At 40.6% G+C, this 19,371-nt stretch overlaps 1 protein-coding gene across 1 annotated transcript in view; it reads left to right on the forward strand.

The window, feature by feature from the left end:
- fer1l4 (fer-1 like family member 4) overlaps window positions 1-19,371 on the forward strand; it is a 109,240-nt gene that overhangs the window by 74,398 nt on the left and 15,471 nt on the right. The window contains exons 32-43 of the mRNA XM_045705303.1: window positions 1,259-1,378; window positions 1,739-1,778; window positions 3,303-3,397; window positions 3,777-3,908; window positions 4,106-4,222; window positions 4,444-4,571; window positions 4,933-5,103; window positions 5,240-5,394; window positions 6,057-6,238; window positions 12,544-12,629; window positions 12,757-12,855; window positions 13,110-13,351. Of these exons, the coding sequence (XP_045561259.1) occupies window positions 1,259-1,378; window positions 1,739-1,778; window positions 3,303-3,397; window positions 3,777-3,908; window positions 4,106-4,222; window positions 4,444-4,571; window positions 4,933-5,103; window positions 5,240-5,394; window positions 6,057-6,238; window positions 12,544-12,629; window positions 12,757-12,855; window positions 13,110-13,351 (1,567 nt within the window). The remainder of the gene's footprint in view (window positions 1-1,258; window positions 1,379-1,738; window positions 1,779-3,302; window positions 3,398-3,776; window positions 3,909-4,105; window positions 4,223-4,443; window positions 4,572-4,932; window positions 5,104-5,239; window positions 5,395-6,056; window positions 6,239-12,543; window positions 12,630-12,756; window positions 12,856-13,109; window positions 13,352-19,371) is intronic.

The following is a 19,371-nucleotide window of genomic DNA, read 5'->3' on the forward strand; positions in this document are numbered from 1 at the left end:
TTGTTTGTAAATTATGTCTGAGTTGGAGCGTGCCCTTGGCTATCTGTAAATAAATAAAAAAACAGAAAATGTGTCCATCTGCTTTGCTTAATATAAGGAATTTGAAATGATGTATACTTTTACTTTTGATACGTAAGTACATTTTAGCAATTACATTTACTTTTGATATTTAACTATATTTAAAACCAAATACTTCTAGACTTTTACTCAAATAGTATTTTACTGGGTGACTTTCAAACACTTATTTTAATGGGTGACTTTCAAGTATTTAGTGAGTCCGCCAGATCAGAGGCAGTAGGGATGACCAGGGATGTTCTGGTAATTAAGAAGTGCATGAATTGGACAATTTTCCTGTCCGCCAAAGCATTCAAAATGTAATGAGTTCTTTTGGCTGTCAAGGAAAATGTATGGAGTAAAAATTACATTATTTTCTTTAGGAATGTATTGGAATAAAAGTTGTCAAAAATATAAATAGTAAAGTACAGATACCCCAAAAAAACTACTTAAGTAGTACTGTAAAGTATTTTTACTTCAGTACTTCACACCGCTGCCGGTTGTTGGGGACTCGGCAGAGGTGAGGACCCTACAGCCAGATGTTCCGGTTTTCAGGGGAAATGGAAAGAGAGCTTGTTATGAGACTTCTGCTTTTGGACATTAACAAGGCGACACTCAATCTTGGCTCCTCTTCCACATTTACTGGATTGGTTGAACAGTGCAGCAGAGAACCTCCACCAAAAAATGATTTCCCTTCTTGTCAAGACCATTATGTAGGCGATCTAGTTTCAGATGTTTCTTTAACACCTGCTACGTTAGGTTAGAGGTTCTTCAGTACACAGTTAAAATATAAGCACCACCTATTTGACCTTCAACCTTTTTTGAAGATCATAGGAAATCCCAGGACAGAGTGTCTTTAAGTTCACATAGTTGCTGTCACAAACTCCACCATTGTCTCTGACTAGTTGGATATTTATATTTACATACAGCATTCTTATAAATGTCTTTTTTATCAGGTTTTTGCTGACATTGGTGAAATGTGAGGGTAGAGCAAGCAATGAATGAATTAAGTTAATTTCACTGTGGGATTTCCTGGGACTGATAAGATTAAATGTTCCTACCACTGCTTGTTTTGAATAATACAAAGCAGCAATATGGTATTATTGTATATTTCCATATTTTACTGCAAAGGCACGGGGTCTTATAGTGCAGTATGAGATTTGTGACAGAATAAATCCATTTCAAATCAACTTCTCATCCTCAGTCTCCACTGAACAAACTAAAGAAGAACAAAGTGGAGGAGCTTGAAGAGGAGACCCCAGAGAAAGACGAGCTGGATTGGTGGTCCAAGTACTATGCGTCACTGGAAGAGCTTAGAAACCAGGTATATAGTGAGTGTAACTAAGCAATGTTTTTATACCAAGGGTGGGCTTGGTGTGCTGAAATGTAATCCAATAGTGAGCTGCAGGCTAACAAATAAAAAGACAACATTGTTCATAATTACATCAGATGTTTCTGGAAGTCTCTGGTGGGCCAAACCAACATTTGTTGTTGAGGGCCAGGTTTGTTGATACTTTATACAGCATCAGCATACAATCAAATCACTCTTTTAATTTGTTTTGCAATACATTTTTCATTCACAGGAAATGTCAATATTTGGTTTTGCTACAGTACTATCATAGAATTGAAGCCAGTAATGTTTATCTGTTTTGATGATAGTGAGACATATTTTTATTATTTCCAGACTGAGAACGAGGAGGACATGGATGAACAACAGGAAACAGGTACTCCACACAGCTGAGAGTTGTTGTCTGTCTAATACAGAGGTCTACGGCCCGGTCTTAGTTAGATGCATAGGGGAATGAAAATTGTCACAGACTATTTGATTTTATTCTTACCACTTATGTTCAAAATTGCAAGTCTATATTGTGTGAACTCCTCCTTACAATTGTTCAATTCAACTGGGGTGAGTTTCCCAAAACCGCATAGCTACAATGGAAAATGCAACCATTTTAAAATCAATATTTGACTGTCAATCTTAATGAAGTCTTAAGTACTTTGCTGCTCTACCAGTGATGTAGGTGTGGTTCATCAAGAAAAACAGTACCTTTTACTTACGAAGCATTTGGTAAAATCACCCCAGAGCTTTTGAAATTAAAGAATTCTATGTATGCTTTACTTTCTTATTTGTGCCCTGTTCTTCATACATTTTTGGCAATTCTAATCTTTTATACAAGAGTTTAATATAATGACATTCCCAGCATCCATTAATACAGTGTTAGGTTCTAATTCTCAGAGTAAAAAACTTAACGGACGATATGGAAGCTTAACCAAGTTTATTCTTCCAAGAGGATCAATACAGCTGCATTAGACAAAAACATTTCCACACAAGCACTGATATTTAACCCTTTCTCCTAGGCTGAGTCTCCTCCTACCCATCTGAACAAACATTGTATCTTTACTGCTAGGCAGGAAACTAAGTAATAGGCCATATACTTTTCTTTCTCCCTTAACGTGACCTGACCAGACTTCACCCCTTCATCACTAATCCATGGCTCTCTCCCCTTATCAATGCCTGCCACATGTGATCGCTTCCCTGCACTCAGCACATTCCAAGCTTAATTGCACACACTATATACCTTCCTCCTACAGATAACCATTAACTTCTAGTGTAGACCCTCTAACCCTAAGCACTCAATATTTCAATAAGATCGCTGATATAATGTAAACGTTATACATTACCCTCTTTCCCTCAGTGACATGAATAAGTATGTTTCATATTCTCAGAACCCAACAGCAGAAATGTATTTATTTATTTTGTTTGACCTTTGTTTAACCAGGTAGGCAAGTTGAGAACAAGTTCTCATTTACAATTGCGACCTGGCCAAGATAAAGCAAAGCAGTTTGATACATACAACAACACAGAGTTACACATGGAGTAAAACAAACATACAGTCAATAATACAGTACAAAAATAAGTCTATATACAATGTGAGCAAATGAGGTGAGATAAGGGAGGTAAAGGCAATAAAAAGGCCACGGTGGCGAAGTAAATACAACATAGCAATTAAAAACACTGGAATTGTAGATTTGCAGTAGGTGAATGTGCAAAGTAGAAAGTATAAATACTGGGGTGCAAGAGAGCAAAATAAATAAATAAATACAGTAGTAGTAATGCATCAGCCATGTGTGCCAAGTGATCCTTTCCCCATCTCAGTGTGGAAATCTGCACACGCTGTATCTCATTGAAGGCTTCAATGCACAGAGCAATTGTAATCTCTGAGTTAAAAGTCATGTTTATTCAACAGATGGTGGCACATTAGAGGCAGAGGAGGAGGATGCTGTGATAGTGGAGATAGAGCCACCGCCCAAACCGAAACGGAAAAAGATAGCAACTCTCCAGGTGAGAATTTTCTCTGTGAGAATTTGATGAAGCCTGTACAGCACTATGGCAGGAGCACAAAAAGCCCTTTCTAGAGTATGTTCACTCAAAAAATAAACACGTTATGGCCACAGTAATGTTATGGTAAAGCTACAATTTTGGAAATGTTAGATATCTACCACGGTATATCCACAGTTAAATACAGTAAGGCTGTGGGCTGGTGTGGTCTCGCAGTATGTATGCCAATGCTGGTGTAGCTTCAAATCCGGTCCACGCCCTTCTAGCACACCATCCCTCCTCCTTACATTCTTCTATCTCCTCATTGTGTCTGTCCAATATACTTGAAAATGTGAGCACAAAATACAGTAAGGCTACATTAATAACCTGGGTGTTTTCTCAGCTCTATAAATCAGAATTGGAGAATGAGTTTAGCGAATTCATGGATTGGCTGCACACATTCCCCATCTACAAAGGCAAAGCCAATGAGGAAGAGGATGACGATGAAGAGGAGAGAAGCATGGGGAAATACAAGGTGAGCGAGATAAGAACAAATTGTTACTCTAGACCTAAAAGAGAAATGTGTCTCCCTCAATAAATCAAATCAGATAGATTTTTACTGTCATAAGTGTCTTAGAGAGTGACACTATTGTGTCAAACCACTCTTCAGTACTGATACTGTGTGGTTGGTTGAGACAGTGTTAGTAAAAAAAGTGTTTTTTGTTGTCACAGGGTTCCTTTTTGATTTATCCCATCTCACCTGAGGACGAACATGCAGAGCGCCAGATTACCAAAGGAATTCCCCAAAATACACCCATTAAAGTACTAGTGCGGGTGTATGTTGTGAAGGTAGGCTTATAAGCTAGCATGTTTTTGTTGCTTATGTTTTCAAGACATGTGAACTGAATTTCGAAAAACCTCAGCACAACTCCATTGCTATGCAATTTCAAAGTAATTAATAAATGACTTTGTAATATGTTAATACAATGTTATTATTCAAGTAATAGCAACCTTACTACATAAGAGCAAATTAAAGAACAATGTTATCAATCTCCCCCATGAATTTCCAGGCCACCAACCTGGCCCCTACTGACCCTAATGGAAAGGCAGATCCCTATGTGGTGGTGAAAGTTGGTGGACAGAGCATGGACAGCAAGGACAGCTATATTCCCAAACAGCTCAACCCAGTGTTTGGCGAGTGAGTGGCAAAAGGAAGAATTATAAATATTCAACTACCGAATATGATTATCCAGAGTTAAATCAAACATTAAATCAAAAACTCTTGCTTGTCGAACTGCTGACATGAATGATGTCATTGTGTTTTTTAAGGCGGAACCATTTTCAAGGAGTATTGCAGAAACTATCACTATTTAACAAACACATTAAAGGCCCAGCGCAGTCAAATTCAGATTCATATCCTCTTTGTACAATAGCTGAAAAATCTGTGAAAGTGTGACAATATGATTAGCTTTATTTTACGACCGTTTCCCAAAATACGCTTACACAGGTCCTTTTTCAGGAGGTTCTGCAAGTTTTTACATGTTGCACTTCTCCTGTAGAGTGTTTGAGCTGACCGTGTCCTTCCCACTGGAGACGGAACTTACTCTGATGGTGTTTGACCACAACTTGGTGGGCTCTGATGACCTCATCGGAGAGACACGAATCGACCTGGAGAACCGTTTCTACAGCCACCACTACGCAGGCTGTGGCATCGCCCTCTACTATGACACGTGTGTCTGATATTCCTGTCCATACCGGACATTACATCTCAATAATGGCACAAGATATTACGGTGCATCAGAATGGCATAACCCCATCACTGGTCTTTGCAGCGTCATTTAAGGCAGCTGTTTTCTGTGATTGCAGAGACGGATACAATAAGTGGAGAGATGCCAAGAAACCATCTGCCATTCTGGCAGAGCTCTGCAGGAAAAATGCGATTCCCTCTCCGGAATACCGGGAATTAGAAATCAAAGTTCTAAACAAGATCTTCAAAGTGCCTGATGAAGCGTTTCCTGAAGGTATGTTTCCTTTAATTCCTTTAACATGTGGGTCGTTCTGTACGAAACTGAAGAAAAAAAAGACCATGTCCAGGATTCAATCAGATCATCGGCAACCCGGGTTAGCCGACAAACGCATAGCTTTTCATTGCTTTTGTTTAGGCGGTGTCGGAAGTGTAATTGCGTTGGAACTGTCAAATCGGTGAGCAGTTGCTCTTATGGTCATTGTCACGAAACCACAGTCATCCTTATATCCCACCAGCGTTAGATGTTTAGAACGAGAAAGTGTAGGCTATATAGAGACAATGATACTCAAATTGAAAATCATTAGACAAAATAATAAGGATTTATAATAAGGATTACATCACACATTCCAGTTTTCAAACTTGTAAGGAAATTAAATGTTGTAGAGTCTAGATCCAAATATCAAATATACAGCATATACCAAATATCCTTGCTCCAGAAGACATTTTCATGTATTACATTTCAGAATGATCCAAAAAGTAATTCGCTTTTTCTTTTTTCTTCTTCAGTTTCGTGTGGAACAACCCATAACTGATTTACACAGATAGCAATCATGTGCCCATAGACAATATTTGCAGCTGCATTATTAGCATTTTAATAACTAATCCATAACATGAACAAGTGGCACTATCATAATCATGTTTCCTTTGTGTCCTCAGAGTTGCTGAAGAAGAACAAGAAGACAGAAGAGGATCTGCGTGAGCTGGATGAGCACAAGGCCCTGAGTGTATTGCACCGGTGGGGGGAGATGAGAGAGTTTTGTGAGGGAGCCTGTCCCCTTGTACCAGAGCACCTGGAGGTGCGCTCCCTCCTCAACCCTGAGAAACCAGGACTGCCTCAGGTGAGGGCACATTTCTTACAACAAATGCAGTTCAAAGTGCTTAACAACAAATAAAATAAAAGGTGAGAAATATAACAAAAACTTTACGTTTCTATACAAATATAAAATTAAGATAGACAAGATTACAGTAGTATAACAATAGTAAAATAACAGTGAATATGAGAGACTAATGCAGCAATAAATTAAAGGGGATAAAATAAATAAGATTTACAGTATGGGATAAAATAAATAAAGTAAATAATATGTCTTAGACAACTAAGAACACCCTTGGTAAAAGCACAGCTAAAGAGAAGCTTTTATTTTTTCTTAATTTCTTTTACAGTTTTTGAAGTTATCAAAATCCTCAGTAGTCCATGGGCCAGTGGAAAAATGTGTCCACTTTGAGGGGTTAACCAATATTTGAAATTTGGCCGGCTGGCCCATGGGCTAACTGGCAAGCTGTTCCAAAGGCTAGGACCATAGTGACTAAAGGCAGTCTCACCAAAAGTTTTTGTTCTGGCTTTGGAACAAAAACAGTGTCAGGGGATCTGAGGGACCGACCAGGCACATACAGTGAGCTACAAAAGTATTTGCTGTTTGTTTTGGTTTTGTTTCAGATTATTTTGTTCCCAATAGAAAGGAATGGTAAATTATGTATTGTGTCATTTTGGAGTCACTTTTATTCAAAATAAGAATATGTTTCTAAGCACTTATACAATTATGTGGATGTTACCATGATTACGGATAATCCTGAATGAGTCGTGAATAATGATGAGTGAGAAAGTTACAGATGCTCAAATATCATACCACTCCAAAAATGCTAACCTCACGTGTTATTGTAATGGTGAGAGGTTAACATGTCTTGGGGGTATGATATTTGTGCGTCTGTAACTTTCTCAGCTGACAGTCTGCACTTTAACATCATAGTCTTTTTATCATTTCAAATCTAAAGTGCTGGAGTACAGACCCAAAACAAACAAAAAATGTGTCACTGTCCCAATACTTTTGGAGCTCACTGTATCTTAAGCCTTGTTATCACTGTGTCACATGTGTCGTAGGGTGTAGACCAAAACGCAGCGGGAAAATGTATACTCATCTTCTTTTTATTACTGAAGAAGGAAAAACACAAACAACGTATACAAAAAACAAAACGAACTAGTCAGGCACACAGCAAAACAAGAAACAATCTCCCACAATTCCCAAAACAAACACACTCCTAAATATAGGACCTTCAATCAGAGGCAACGATAGACAGCTGCCTCCAATTGAAGGCCCCAATCCCCATACCTAAACATAGAAATACAATACCCTAGCACAGACATAGAACTAACAACATAGAACTAACCAAAAAACCCCGGAATAATAAATCAAATACCCCTCTACATGAACACATACTCTGAACCACATAAAACAAATACCCCCTGCCACGTCCTGACCAAACTAATAAGAACAAATAACCCCTTTACTGGTCAGGACGTGATAGTACCCCTCCCCCAAAGGTGCATACCCCGGATGCACCTGACAAAAAAACCTTACCAAAGGGAGGGAAAGGGAGGGTGGCTGCCGTCACCGACGGCTCCCATGCTACACCCCCCCTCCCCAACCCTCCTACAGTGTAGGTGGCTCAGGCTCAGGCCTTAATCCCCTACCTGACCAATCCAACCCCACTGAATACCTCTGCCTGAGGCCATTCACTCTAGACCCTGGACTGGACTCTGGGAGCTCCGGACTGTAGGGTGACTCTGGGAGCTCCGGACTGTAGGACGACTCTGGGAGCTCCGGACTGTAGGACGACTCTGGGAGCTCCGGACTGTAGGACGACTCTGGGAGCTCCGGACTGTAGGACGACTCCGGGAGCTCCGGACTGTAGGACGACTCCGGGAGCTCCGGACTGTAGGACGACTCCGGGAGCTCCGGACTGTAGGACGACTCCGGGAGCTCCACTCCGGGAGCTCCGGACTGTAGGACGACTCCAGGAAGCTCCGGACTGTAGGACGACTCCGGGAGCTCCGGACAGTGGGCCGACTCTCTTGGTTCCGGACAGTGGGCCGTCTCTCTTGGTTCTGGACAGTCTGGACGAGGCACTGTTGCCGGAAGTTCTGGACGAGGCACTGTTGCCGGAAGTTCTGGACGAGGCACTGTCGCCGGAAGTTCTGGACGAGGCACTGTTGCCGGAAGTTCTGGACGAGGCACTGTTGCCGGAAGTTCTGGACGAGGCACTGTCGCCGGAAGTTCTGGACGAGGCACTGTTGCCGGAAGTTCTGGACGAGGCACTGTCGCCGGAAGTTCTGGACGAGGCACTGTCGTCGGACACTCTGGACGGGGCACTGTCGTCAGAAGCTCGGGACTGGGCTGACGCACTGGAAGCCTGATGCGTGGGGCTGGTAGTGGAGGTACCAGACTAGGGACACGCACCTCAGGGCTAGTGCGGGGAGCAGGAACAGGACGAGTTGGACTGGGCTGACGCACTGGAAGCCTGGTGCGTGGTGCTGGTTCTGGATATGCCAGACTGGAAACACGCACCTCGGGGCTAGTGCGAGGAGCAGTAACAGGACGAGTTGGACTGGCCTGACGCACCGGAAGCCTGGTGCGTGGTGCTGGTACTGGATGAGCCAGACTGAAGACACGCACCTCGGGGCTATTGCGAGGAGCAGGATACACTGGACCGTAGAGGCGCACTGGCGGTCTCGAGCGCAGGACTGGCACCGCCCGTACTGGCTGGGTGCCCAATTCCCCCTGGCAAATGCGGGGCGCTGGCACTGCGCACACCGGCCTGAAGATACTTGGCCTCGCCACAGTACGCATTAACCCGAAGCACGGGACCTGTCCAGTCAAAGGTTGCTTAACAAAAGCACGAGGATTTGGCTTGGGGCTTAATTCTCGCACAGCCAAACTACCCGTGTGCCCCCCCCCCAAAAAATATTATTGGGGCTGCCTCTCCGGTTTGAACGCCAACCGTGTTCCCCTGTAACATTCCCGGTCCTCTTTCGCCTTCCTCCATGGGCCCACTCCGGCTTTAATCTCCTCCCAGGTCCATGACTCCCGACAGTCCATCTGTTGCTGCTCCCTCCTCCGCTGCTTGGTCCGTGTTTGGTGGGAGATTCTGTCACAGGTGTCGTAGGGTGTAGACCAAAACGCAGCAGGAAAATGTATACTCATCTTCTTTTTATTAGTGAAGAAGGAAAAACACAAACAACGTATACAAAAAAACAAACGAACTAGACAGTCTCGTCAGGCATACAGCAGAACAAGAAACAATCTCCCACAATTCCCAAAACAAACACACTCCTAAATATAGGACCTTCAATCAGAGGCAACGATAGACAGCTGCCTCCAATTGAAGGCCCCAATCCCCATACCTAAACATAGAAATACAATACCCTAGCACAGACATAGAACTAACAACATAGAACTAACCAAAAAAAACCGGAATAATAAATCAAATACCCCTCTACATGAACACATACTCAAACACACCCTGAACCACATAAAACAAATACCCCCTGCCACGTCCTGACCAAACTAATAAGAACAAATAACCCCTTTACTGGTCAGGACGTGACACACTGGCAGTTTGAAGTAACTCAAATCCTATTTTTTTTTGCATATCTGATTCGAATCTGAACTTTTTCTTGCAGTATGAACAGCCAAAACGCACATGTAATCAGATATTTCAAGCCACATTTTAAACTACCTTCATAGATGGTTTGAAAAGTCTGATTCCTGTCAATGCGATTTGTGTCTGAACTGTCAAATCTGATTTATTTGCCATCAAGTGTTTCTTTTTTTACTGTTATTTGGCATATCTTGTCACTTGTTAGTTACTCTGTTGACAGTTTGACAAGAACATGTGGTAGCTAACTAACTTGTTAATTGTTTACAAACAAATTTGTGAATGTTCTAGCAAACTTAACAGCTAGCTTTAAAAGTGATCTTAAGGCCTTTGCAGACTGTATGTCGGATTCAATCTTTTACGGTTATCACGTCACACTGTGCAATGTTACCAAATTACAATCTTGCTATCAACCTGGTCAGTTCTGTCAGCGATTGGCTTGCAAGTCTACGTCAGCCGATGTATTTGATCTGCGCATGTGCCAGCAGCACAAGCCTCACTCTATTCTTATGGGTGAGTGAAGTGAGTTCGGGAAAACTTAAAGTATGCATCTTATATGTTCGAACTCAGAATCAAATAGGCTTCCCCAAAATAACATGTGGTAGAACGTTTATTTTCATTGCTGATTTTGTGCATTTATCAAAATCCCATCAGGTAGCCTGATTTCAGATGTGTCATGTAAACAAGATTATTAGGGAAATGGTTATTCTTGCACAGCATGTAGGCGAAACGTTTAAATCAATCTATTATATTAATCTGACTATTCATAATAATCGTATTATTGTGTCAGTCACTGGGATCGGCTCTCAACACCAGCCACACTACACGACAAAATGCAAAAACAATCTGACACTGCTAGAACTTTGTCGGAGCCTACGACTGCACGTGTCGGTACTTCATTGGCAGACCTAGACCCTGTCACACTGAACGAGCCAAGGAGTTACAACCTAAGAATTTGCCTACGACAGAGACATCTTGGCTGGGACAGCAAAATCGTTGCATAAAACGACTAAAATCATACAGTCTGCAAAGGCCTTGACGCTATGATTTCGAACATGCAATGCAACTGGGAAACTTCTATGGCAGGCATTGTTGTCACCTTGCTTGCTACACAACCAGCCTACACCACAGCACACACACCACCATGACATGTAGGGTAGCCATGTCAGCAAGTTACTACAGTCTGAACACACACAAATCCAATTTGGTCACTTGTAACTTGCTGTTTGGACTGTCAGTATTCCAAAGCTGATTTAAAAAACAAAACTGATTTGAGCATTAAGGCCTGCAGTGTGAACAAGGCTTTAAAAGCATATCAGACATGTATTCAAATACATAATCTTGAAACAAAGTGCTGGTGTGCTTTCCTCCCACGAAAACAAAGTGAAAATTGCAATGCAAATAAGGCTTGTCTGGGAATTTAGTTGTAGAAATAAACTACTTTTAAGAACTTTGCATATGGCCGCCTTGCTTGGTTTCTTTACCTCTGCTCCTCGGTAAGCCACATGTCACATGAACAGATCAAGGAGGTGGTATACAAAGTGCTCAAAAGTTGTTTATTTAGGATTTTTGAGAAAGGACACCCCAGCGCTTGGACAGAAAAGTTTGTCAGCACTCTAGCAACATTTTATTTATTTAACAGGAAAAAACCCTTGAGGTTAGAAACCTCTTTTGCGAGGGAGACCTGGCAAGAGGTCAGCAGGTTGTAGTCCGCGTGTACATAACACAAAAGCACAATACAATACATGGTCTTAATGGTCAACAACATTTTCTTCAATCAGAGCTTTAAACTCAGCAAGCGATACACTCTCCTTCTGTTTTAAAGTATTTTGCAGGTCGTTCCAAGACCAAGGAGCAATAAAAGAAAATTGTATTTTTCCCATATTTAGTCCTGGTCTTAGGAACAGTGAAAGATAGTAGTATCTGAGACAGAGGCTATACATTTGTGATTACCTTATTAATAAGGAGCATAGATAAGTAGGCAGTAGTCCTTCTTGTGGGAAGGGAGGGCCACTTCACCATATCTGATAGATCACAGTGATGGGTGTGTGGTCTTGCATTTGTTAGAAATTTAGGCGTCCCGTGATACAGTGTCCAGTATCGTATGAGTGAATTCAGTCCCAAAACAAAATTCCTCTATGGGGCATCACACTCGGTGCTTCATGGTGCCTGGGAGGCATTAACCTTTTACTGCAGTGGGCTAAATCAGGGTCACAGTGTTTCTTGGTAGTCTTAAACATGTATACTTTGAAACAAAAGTATACACCTCACACACATGGTTATGGGATAAAAAAAGAAGAAGAATACTGCACCATGTCAGATATAGAGTTCAAATGTATTACATTTTTAGTTTGCATCCCAATATTACACTTTATATACACATCACAGAAGACTGAAATATAACAAAACCATTTGACATAGAAACAGTAGATTTTTGGCGTTTACATTTTTTGTATGTTTATTAATTATGAAATGATGAAAAGGATGAATAAAATTACACCCATGAGGCCAAGGGCCAGTTGGCTGCAGGAAACGGCTACAAAAGCTGCACATGACGGCCTGGACCAGAGGTAGTGGATGCCCTGATTTGTGTTTAATGTAACCACAAGTTTTAGACATGGCGATATTGGTGTTCCAGTGATTACCCCGGAACACTGGTTCAGGTTTCTTTCACGAGTCCTTGTCCTGACTGCTTTGTGCCCGGTGCTTTCAGGGCTACGCTCACATGTGGATCGATATGTTTCCTATGGACGTACCAGCACCTCCACCTATCGATATCAAACCCCGGCTGCCTATAAGGTAATCCAGACTCATGTTCAAAGTTAAATGTTACAGTGTCTGTGAGACACCATGTCATACTACTACATACTAGGATCCACAACCTCAAAGATAACTCAGCAACACCCACTTCTCTCTCTCACTAAAGCTATGAGTTGCGCGTGATCATATGGAATACTGATGACGTCGTCCTGGATGATGTCAACCCCTTCACTGGAAATCCTTCCAGTGATATATACATGAAAGGGTTGGTAAAAACCACACACACACACACACACACACACACACACAACGACCTAGGAAACCAAATGGATGAATTATTTTGTAAATCAATTTGGTGATGAAATGCCAGATGTAACAATGGGGCCATTTGAGTTGTTCTTACCAGATGTGCCTCTCAGATGTACAGTAACTGGATTCTGATTTTATGGATGATATATAAAGATTATTTGTAGAAAGATGTTTGAATTGACGTTGAATTGTTTGTCACTCTGAATATAGCTGGATTAAAGGCTTAGATGGGAACAAACAGGAGACTGATGTCCACTTCAACTCCTTGACTGGGGAGGGGAACTTCAACTGGCGTTTTGTCTTCCGGTTTGACTACCTCCCCACAGAGAAAGAGATCACCTATACAAAAAAGGAGTCTATCTTCTCTCTGGAGGAATCTGAGTTCCGCCAGCCTGCCGTTCTTGTGCTTCAGGTCTGGGACTATGACCTCATCGCCTCAAATGACTTCCTGGGTGAGTGTTCATGATGAGTTTGTATCTTTATGGTTCTGTTGTCCTGTGTGAGCATGGAGCTTGCTATGCCAAATGTCGTGGGTTTGATTACGCTGGAGCCACCCATACGTATAATTTATGCAGACATAACTGTAAGTCGCTTTGGCTAAAAGTGCCTGCTAAATGGCATAAGTATTCAATTATTTAGATTTTTAGTTTTTCCTCTTCTCAGTTCATATTGGCTACGAAACAAACCAGAACGACTGATGAACGTACCAACTACTAGTAAACATAAACTATAAATTAGCACTTCATCTTTGTATATATATATTTTTAACCTTTATTTCAACAGGGAGTTGAGACCAAGGGCTTTTTCACATGGGAGCCCTGCATTTTACAATGTTACACCTTTTGCAAAATACAGGAAAATACAAAAATATAGATGGATTCAAGAAAAACAATCACATATCTCAATAAAGAGGTCCTCTACATTTTTATTTGCCCGAGAGTCACCAATGTATCCAGTTTAAATAATTCACTGGCCCAGGCACTAACGTATCCACTTAAAGTTTTTACTGGCCCAGGTCTTTTAATGATGACTTAATCAAGTGTTTTCCGCTTGTAATGAAGTAGAACAAAAGCAAATATGAAGAGTTAATGGTGCTGTTGACAAAATAAATCACACACAATCCTTTATCTAGGGTATGTTTTTCATAATACATAATGGTTTGTTTCTAGATTGGTTAGTAGAATTCAACACTGTATATCCCTACAAGTAAACATATACTAATAGAGAAATGAAGGCAAAGGCTGCTAAAGGTTCAGATCTTAGTTGTGAGTGTTGGCATGACAAACATTGGTCTATATTCATACTGTCCAAGCAGAAATTCATAAATTCAGAAAAAAATTACCTTAACAACCTCTTACATCTAGATGTTCCGCTAGCGGAACACCGCTCCAATATCCAATGATAGGGCGTGGCACAAATTACAAAACCTCAGAAATCCAAAAACTTAATTTTTCAAACATATGACTATTTTACACCATTTTAAAGACAAGACTCTCCTTTATCTAACCACATTGTCCGATTTCAAAAAGGCTTTTGTCACACTCGTCATTAGAAATGGCGGACCAAAACGCAGCAGGTATGTGTATACTCATCCTCTTTATTACGGGAAAAGAAGGAAAAACCAAACAAACACGTATACAAAAATAACAAAACGATGAACGACAAAATAACAGTCTTGAAGGCAACACAGCAATCCAAGAACAATCTCCCACAACAGACAAACACAAACACACCCTCATATATGGGACTCTCAATCAAAGGCAAATAGACAACACCTGCCTTCAATTGAGAGTCCCAACCCCAATGAACCCAAACATAGAAACAGACACACTAGACTCAACATAGAATTACATAAACATAGATCAAAAACCCGGAAATACTAAATCAAACGCCCTCTTACCAACACACCACCCTGAACCACATAAAACAAATACCCACTGCCACGTCCTGACCAAACTACAATAACAATTAACCCTTATACTGGCCAGGACGTGACAGCTTTACAACGAAAGCAAAACATTAGATTATGTCAGGAGAGTACCCAGCCAGAAATAACCAGACACCCATTTTTCAAGCTAGCATATAATGTCACAAAAACCAAAACCACAGCTAAATGCAGCACTCACCTTTGATGATCTTCATCAGATGACACTCCTAGGACATTATGTTATACAATACATGCATGTTTTGTTCAATCAAGTTCATATTTATATCAAAAACCAGCTTTTTACATTAGCATGTGACGTTCAGAACTAGCATACCCACCGAAACTTCCGGTGAATTTACTAAATTACTCACGATAAACGTTCACAAAAAACATAACAATTATTTTAAGAATTATAGATACAGAACTCCTTTATGCAATCGCTATGTCCGATTTTAAAATAGCTTTTCGGTGAAAGCACATTTTGCAATATTCTCAGTAGATAGCCCGGCCATCATGGCTAGCTATTTTGACACCCACCAAGTTTGGCACTCACCAAACTCAGATTTACTATAAGAAAAATTGGATTACCTTTGCTGTTCTTCGTCAGAATGCACTCCCAGGACTTCTACTTCAACAACAAATGTTGGTTTGGTTCCAAATAATCCATAGTTATATCCAAATAGCTGCGTTTTTTCTTGCGTTCAAGACACTATCCGAAGGGTGACGCGCCGGCGCGTATCGTGACAAAAAAAAAGCAAAATATTCCATTACCGTACTTCGAAGCATGTCAAACGCTGTTTCTCGTAAAATAGCGATAATATTCCGACCGGGCGACGTTGTTTTCGTTCAAAGACTGAAAATGTAAAATGGACTCTTCACGTGCACGCGCGCACCCGTTTCATTGTTCTCTTATATCGACCACTATCCAAATGCGCTACTGTTTTTTAGCCAGGGACTGCAGAGTCATCATTCAACGTTCTGGCGCCTTCTGAGAGCCTATGGGAGTCTTAGAAAATGTCACGTTACAGCAGAGATCCTCTGTTTTCGATAAAGAGTCTATAGAAGGCCAAGAAATGGTCAGAGAGGGCACTTCCTGTTTAGAATCTTCTCAGGTTTTGGCCTCCCATATGAGTTCTGTTATACTCACAGACACCATTCAAACAGTTTTAGAAACTTTAGGGTGTTTTCTATACAAATCAAACAATTATATGCATATTCTAGTTTCTGGGCAGGAGTAATAACCAGATTAAATCGGGTACGTTTTTTATCCGGCCGTGAAAATACTGCCCCCTATCCTAAACAGGTTAAAGTGACAGTTTCCTGACATCTTAACCATCTTCTTACCTCAGAAGGAGACCATGAACAATTTATCACAGCAATCAACTAATGTATTTAATTACAATAGTTTGTCACGTTAGCATAATGTGACCAGTTGAAGGATGTAGCCGCTACATCACCTTTTTGGAGAGGTGATCGGTCCTCTGATAATTACGTTAAGATCTAAAACACTATAAAGCACACAGGTTCTTTATCACCAGCGGGTGGAACGTGAAAATAACAAGCACACAACGAGATTGCAATAGAAGTCATTTTATTTTCAGCAGCAGCAATTAATAGTTTTAGCGTCAGCTTTGTATTCAATAGATTCGTAGTTTCACACATCAATAATCAACATCGGAGTGCTCAGCATATAAGCATAGATAACCAAATCTTCAGTGCTGTAACGCGTACAATTATTCTATCACCATAGTTAACTTTATAGAGAGTAAATAGATGAGGAAGTGCCCAAGGAGAGCGGATCCTGGCTGAAGGGCACATTCTTGCCAACCACACACTCGGCATACGATTAGGCTACCAAACTGCCACACTGGAATTTGGACTGAAGGCACAGTCACCGCTCTCGTCCTCCCGAGGCACGTCAACCTTCACACGTAAAGTGAAACTGCTGAGCACATGGAAACACTGGCATTTCTAAGGCAAACCCCACTACCCAATAATAAGATGCAAATGCGCGCAATCAGTCTAGATGTGACGCATGTCACATATTCCCCCTGCAATTTCAAAATGTGTCCTCACATTTTGGACAATAATAAAATTAGCATGCAATAAAAATAAGAAAATATGCATGCAAAATATTAAGAAATCAAATCTTCAATACACATTAGCAAATGTTAAACATGTGTGACACACAATAGTGTGTTGCGAAATTTGTCATGAATGTATTGTAATGCTTTTAAAATTGTATAACTGTCTTAATTTTGCTAAACCCCTGGAAGAGTAGCTGCTGCATTGGCAGCAGCTAATGGGGATCCATAATAAATTAAATTACAAAGATACAAATACACAATATCATATAGGAAAAGCACTCCACAAGATCCAGGTCTTGGTTCCGGAGTGGGTTTGCACAGCCAAGCCAATCAGGGTTACCCCGGGATAGTCAGCTCAACCTGCCGACTACGCCAAATGTAACATGTTGCCGATACTACGGCACTTTTTTCTATACACGAGGTGACCTCAGGATTAAACTAACACACACAGGTTCTTTTAATCAGAGGTGGCACATGGGAATAGCGATCAACAATGGTCTTTTTTTCCCTGCTGAGTAACACAACACAGAACAATATTTTCATCTTCAGCTCCAGGTACATATCCCTATACCAGGACAAATATTAAAACTTTAGAAACAGTTGGCATATAGATCAACAATTAAATCACCGGTCAATATATGTAACTCAGATCAATATGTTGTGCAGCACTCACATTCACAGGAGGGTGTGCCCAGCGAGAAGGTGAGCAGGTCAATGGCATATGGGCACTTACACCATATACAGACATACTCACAGCCATTAGGCTTGTTCTCTGTTTGGACTATGCAACAATGGGTACGTTCACATACAGACAATATTAAGATTATTGTGAATAGTCAGATTCATATAATAGTTCTATTTAAAAGTTTACAAGCGTTTGCAAGAATAACACATTTTCTAATAATCCTGTTTACATGGACACCTCTGAAATCAGGCTACCTGATGGGACTTTGATAAATGCAGAAAATTGCCAGTCAAAATAAACGTTCTACTAAGCTGGGAAGCCTAGTTGATTCTGAGTTCGGACATTTGTATTTGTATTTATTTAGGATGCTCTTCCTGGGGTCCAGCAACATTAAGGCAGTGATATACAATTACAAATATTACATAACACTTTTCACAACACATTAAGTCTTTTCACTCAGGCACTGCTCTACTATCACATATCTACAATACAAAATCCATGTGCACGTATGTGTAGAGAGAGTGTGTTAGCATGTCTGTGTGTGTCTCTTCACAGTCCCCTCTGTTCCATGAGATGTATTTTTCATCTTTTTTAAATATCTGATTCTACTGCTTTCAGTTACCTGATGTGGAATAGAGTTCCATGTAGTCATGGCTCTATGTGGTACTGTGTGCCTCCCATAGTCTGTTCTATACTTGGGGATTGTGAAGAGACCTCTGGTGGCATGTCTTGTGGGGTATACATGGGTGTCCGAGCTATGTGCTAGTTGTTTAGACAGACAGCTTGGTACATTCAGCATGTAAATACTTCTTTAAAAATAAGTAGTGATGAAGTCAATCTCTTCTCTTGAGCCATGAGAGATTGACATGCATATTACTAATGTCAGCTCTCCGTGTACGTTTAAGGGCCAGCCGTGCTGCACTGTTCTGAGCCAATTGTAATTTTCCCTCTTTGTGGCAGCTGACCACACGACTGGACAGTAGTTCAGGTGCAACAAAACTACGGCCTGTAAGACCTAACTTATTGATAGTGTTGTTAAGAAGGCAGAGCAACGCTTTATTATGAACAGACTTCTCCCCATCTTAGTTACTATTTCATCAACATGTTTTGACCATGACAGTTTACAATCCAGGGCAGTGGTGTAAAATACTTAAGTACAAATAATTTAAAGTACTACTTAAGTAGTTTTTTGGGGTATCTGTACTTAACTATTTATTTTTTGGACTACTTTTACTTCAATACATTCCTAAACAAAATAATGTATTTTTTACTCCGTACATTTTCGATTTACATTTTACTCAATTAGAATTTTACTGGGTGACTTTAACTTTTACTTTAGTAACTTTCTATTAAGGTATCTACACTTTTACTTAAATATCACAATTGGGTACTTTTTCTACCACTGATCCAGTTACTTGAAGCAGTTTAGTCACCAATTTCCACATTATTAATTTCAATATTTAGTTGAGGTTTAGGGTTTAGTGAATGATTTTTCCCAAATACAATGCTTTTAGTTTTTGAAATATTTAGGATCAACTTATTTCTTGCCACCCATTCTGAAACTGACTGCAGCTCTTTGTTAAGTGTTGCAGTGATTTCACTCGCTGTAGTAGCTGACGTGTATAGTGTTGAGTCATCCGCATACATAGACACACTGGCTTTAGTCAAACATATACAGTACCAGTCAAAAGTTTGGAAACACCTACTCATTCAAAGGTTTTTATTTTATTTTTACTATTTTCTACATTGTAGAATAATAATGAAGACATCAAA

Source organism: Salmo salar, chromosome ssa22 (assembly GCF_905237065.1).
Source record: "Salmo salar chromosome ssa22, Ssal_v3.1, whole genome shotgun sequence".
Lineage (NCBI taxonomy): Eukaryota > Metazoa > Chordata > Actinopteri > Salmoniformes > Salmonidae > Salmo > Salmo salar.